The sequence below is a fragment of the Perca flavescens genome, chromosome 4 (assembly GCF_004354835.1).
Source record: "Perca flavescens isolate YP-PL-M2 chromosome 4, PFLA_1.0, whole genome shotgun sequence".
In the NCBI taxonomy this organism is placed as follows: Eukaryota; Metazoa; Chordata; class Actinopteri; order Perciformes; family Percidae; genus Perca; species Perca flavescens.
The window spans coordinates 38841966-38846965 of NC_041334.1; the positions used below are offsets into that span (position 1 = coordinate 38841966).

Sequence of the window (5000 nt, forward strand, 5' to 3'; positions counted from 1 at the left end):
TAATAATGTCATATTTATTGATATTACACCCACAGCAATGCAACAAACAATGAGCATTATAAATCATATAAAAAGAACAAACTATTTACATTTCTTCAAAAAAGACCCAAACGTATGCCAAATCTCCAAACAGTGACGCCATTCTTCTCTGTAGAAGAGTTTAGACCTAGCCTGACGTGGTCCTACTCAGATTCTAGTCCGAATGTGAGTCTGAACCAGGAAAAAAGAAAATGCCTCTGCATTCATTGGATAGACCTCCAACCAATCAGAGCAACGGAACTCAACACTGTGTATTGTCTCCATAGCAACCACTCTTTGCACAATGCATTCGTTCTAACTTCAGACTTTTACACTTTTTTGAAGCTGATATATCATATGTTTCTTGTAAATATGAATGTGGATAACGTTAGTGATAGTGACATGTTCGCTACAGTCGCATTTCTAGAGATGGATCGGCGAAAACACGTTTTATATATCTCTGATTCACGGCTTTGTTCTAGCGCCGGCGCTCTCTCTCTCTCCAGTCTCTCTCTATGTCTCTCCACCATATAACACTCTCTCTCTCTTCAGTCTCTCTCTATGTCTCTCCACCATATAACACTCTCTCTCTCCAGTCTCTCTCTCTGTCTCTCCACCATATAACACTCTCTCTCTCCAGTCTCTCTCTCTGTCTCTCCACCATACAACACTCTCTCTCTCCAGTCTCTCTCTATGTCTCTCCACCATATAACTCTCTCTCTCTCCAGTCTCTCTCTATGTCTCTCCACCATATAACTCTCTCTCTCTTAAGTCTCTCTCTATGTCTCTCCACCATACAACACTCTCTCTCTCCAGTCTCTCTCTATGTCTCTCCACCATATAACTCTCTCTCTCTTCAGTCTCTCTCTATGCCTCTCCACCATATAACACTCTCTCTCTTCAGTCTCTCTCTATGTCTCTCCACCATATAACTCTCTCTCTCCAGTCTCTCTCTATGTCTCTCCACCATATAACTCTCTCTCTCTTCAGTCTCTCTCTATGTCTCCACCATACAACACTCTCTCTCTCCAGTCTCTCTCTATCTCTCCACCATATAACTCTCTCTCTCTTCAGTCTCTCTCTGTCTCTCCACCATATAACTCTCTCTCTCTTCAGTCTCTCTCTATGTCTCTCCACCATATAACTCTCTCTCTCTCTCCAGTCTCTCTCTATGTCTCTCCACCATATAACACTCTCTCTCTCCAGTCTCTCTCTCTGTCTCTCCACCATCTAACACTCTCTCTCTCCAGTCTCTCTCTCTGTCTCTCCACCATATAACACTCTCTCTCTCCAGTCTCTCTCTCTGTCTCTCCACCATCTAACACTCTCTCTCTCTCCAGTCTCTCTCTATGTCTCTCCACCATATAACACTCTCTCTCTCCAGTCTCTCTCTCTGTCTCTCCACCATACAACACTCTCTCTCTCCAGTCTCTCTCTATGTCTCTCCACCATATAACTCTCTCTCTCTCCAGTCTCTCTCTCTATGTCTCTCCACCATATAACTCTCTCTCTCTTAAGTCTCTCTCTATGTCTCTCCACCATACAACACTCTCTCTCTCCAGTCTCTCTCTATGTCTCTCCACCATATAACTCTCTCTCTCTTCAGTCTCTCTCTATGTCTCTCCACCATATAACTCTCTCTCTCTTCAGTCTCTCTCTATGTCTCTCCACCATATAACTCTCTCTCTCTCTCCAGTCTCTCTCTATGTCTCTCCACCATATAACTCTCTCCAGTCTCTCTCTATGTCTCTCCACCATATAACTCTCTCTCTCTCTTCAGTCTCTCTCTATGTCTCTCCACCATATAACTCTCTCTCTCTCTTCAGTCTCTCTCTATGTCTCTCCACCATATAACTCTCTCTCTCTCTTCAGTCTCTCTCTATGTCTCTCCACCATATAACTCTCTCTCTCCAGTCTCTCTCTCTGTCTCTCCACCATACAACACTCTCTCTCTCCAGTCTCTCTATGTCTCTCCACCATATAACTCTCTCTCTCTCTCCAGTCTCTCTCTATGTCTCTCCACCATATAACTCTCTCTCTCTTAAGTCTCTCTCTATGTCTCTCCACCATATAACACTCTCTCTCTCCAGTCTCTCTCTATGTCTCTCCACCATATAACTCTCTCTCTCTCTTCAGTCTCTCTCTATGTCTCTCCACCATATAACTCTCTCTCTCTCTTCAGTCTCTCTCTATGTCTCTCCACCATATAACTCTCTCTCTCTCTCCAGTCTCTCTCTATGTCTCTCCACCATATAACTCTCTCTCTCTTCAGTCTCTCTCTATGTCTCTCCACCATATAACTCTCTCTCTCTCTTCAGTCTCTCTCTATGTCTCTCCACCATATAACTCTCTCTCTCTCTTCAGTCTCTCTCTATGTCTCTCCACCATATAACTCTCTCTCTCTTCAGTCTCTCTCTATGTCTCTCCACCATATAACTCACTCTCTCTTCAGTCTCTCTCTATGTCTCTCCACCATATAACTCTCTCTCTATGTCTCTCCACCATATAACTCTCTCCCTCTCTCCAGTCTCTATGTCTCTCCACCATATAACTCTCTCTCTCTCTTCAGTCTCTCTCTATGTCTCTCCACCATATAACACTCTCTCTCTTCAGTCTCTCTCTATGTCTCTCCACCATATAACACTCTCTCTCTTCAGTCTCTCTCTATGTCCCTGCACCATATAACACTCTCTTCAGTCTCTCTCTATGTCTCTCCACCATATAACACTCTCTCTCTTCAGTCTCTCTCTATGTCGCTCCACCATATAACACTCTCTCTCTTCAGTCTCTCTCTAGGTCTCTCCACCATATAACACTCTCTCTCTTCAGTCTCTCTCTATGTCTCTCCACCATATAACACTCTCTCTCTCCAGTCTCTCTCTGTGTCTCTCCACCATATAACACTCTCTCTCTATGTCTCTCTCTCTCTCCAGTCTCTCTATGTCTCTCCACCATATAACACTCTCTCTCTCCAGTCTCTCTCTGCGTCTCTCCACCATATAACACTCTCTCTCTCCAGTCTCTCTCTATGTCTCTCCACCATATAACACTCTCTCTCTTCAGTCTCTCTCTATGTCTCTCCACCATATAACACTCTCTCTCTTCAGTCTCTCTATGTCGCTCCACCATATAACACTCTCTCTCTCAGTCTCTCTCTATGTCTCTCCACCATATAACACTCTCTCTCTTCAGTCTCTCTCTATGTCTCTCCACCATATACTCTCTCTCTCTCTCTCTCTCTCTCTCTCTCTCTCTCCAGTCTCTCTCTATGTCTCTCCACCATATAACACTCTCTCTCTCCAGTCTCTCTCTGTGTCTCTCCACCATATAACTCTCTCTCTCTTCAGTCTCTCTCTATGTCTCTCCACCATATAACTCTCTCTCTTCAGTCTCTCTGTCTCTCCACCATATAACACTCTCTCTCTTCAGTCTCTCTCTATGTCTCTCCACCATATAACTGTCTCTCTCTCTCTCTCTCAGTCTCTCTCTATGTCTCTCCACCATATAACTCTCTCTCTTCAACTCTCCTCTCTCTCTCTATGTCTCTCCACCATATAACTCTCTCTCTCTCTCTCTCTCTATGTCTCTCCACCATATAACTCTCTCCCTCTCTCCAGTCTCTCTCTATGTCTCTCCACCATATAACACTCTCTCTCTCTCTCTCTATGTCTCTCCACCATATAACTCTCTCCCTCTCTCCAGTCTCTCTCTATGTCTCTCCACCATATAACACTCTCTCTCTCTCTCTCTCTCTCTATGTCTCTCCACCATATAACTCTCTCCCTCTCTCCAGTCTCTCTCTATGTCTCTCCACCATATAACTCTCTCTCTCTCCAGTCTCTCTCTATGTCTCTCCACCATATAACACTCTCTCTCTCTCCAGTCTCTCTCTATGTCTCTCCACCATATAACACTCTCTCTCTTCAGTCTCTCTCTATGTCTCTCCACCATATAACACACACACACACACACACACACAGAAAGAAACACACACACACACACAGACAGAAACACACACACAGACAGAAACACACACACACACACACAGACAGAAACACACACACAGCACTCACCAGTACAGGCTTCAGCATGCTGACGAAGCTGCAGTAGCGCGCTCTCTCTTCTATCAGCGCTCTGCACACGGCCCGTTTCTCTGTCTCTTCCAGGACGGCGTAACGCACGTTGACATCCTGCAGCGCGCTGTCCAGCTGGCCCCGCGCCTCGTCCTTCCCTACAGAAACACACACAGGAGGAACCGATGAAGATCCGGGGACAGGAACTAAAAATCATCATTAAATCAACTAGTACATCAGACAAACACAGACAGAAAGTCACCGAGCTCTCACACTGCCTCGTCTTACTCCTCCTTATATAAGCGGATACTCTGACTGTGATAACAGAGTTAGTAACCCTCAGGCTGTCATACCCAGATACTACCAGCAGGGGTCAGCACAGCACAGCACAGCACAACACAACACAAGAGACAGTAAAACAAGAGAATCTGATAGAGAAGGTGGGTATCACAGTGAGTAGGCCAGTTTAAACAGGTGAGTTTTGAGGAGGGATTTAAATGTAGTTATGTGTCAGACTGTTGAATGTGTGATGACAGGGTGCTCCAGAGCCTGGGAGCAGCTGAAAGCACCCATAGTAGGGCTAGTACCTGAAGCTGAATTAATCAGACTCTTAATCAGAAGCATGTTTTTTAGTGGTCCCCTAATACTGTATCTGAAGTCTCTTTTATATAGACCTTAGTGGTCCCCTAATACTGTATCTGAAGTCTCTTTTATATAGACCTTAGTGGTCCCCTAATACTGTATCTGAAGTCTCTTTTATATAGACCTTAGTGGTCCCCTAATACTGTATCTGAAGTCTCTTTATATAGGCCTTAGTGGTCCCCTAATACTGTATCTGAAGTCTCTTTTATATAGGCCTTAGTGGTCCCCTAATACTGTATCTGAAGTCTCTTTTATATAGACCTTAGT

General features: G+C 44.5%; 1 protein-coding gene across 2 annotated transcripts in view; it reads right to left on the reverse strand.

The window, feature by feature from the left end:
* Positions 1–5000, reverse strand: part of mtss1 (MTSS I-BAR domain containing 1) — a 139023-nt gene that overhangs the window by 21554 nt on the left and 112469 nt on the right. For both annotated transcript variants that reach the window (XM_028576720.1, XM_028576719.1), the window contains exon 7: positions 4092–4249. In XM_028576720.1, coding sequence (XP_028432521.1) covers positions 4092–4249 — 158 coding nt within the window. The remainder of the gene's footprint in view (positions 1–4091; positions 4250–5000) is intronic.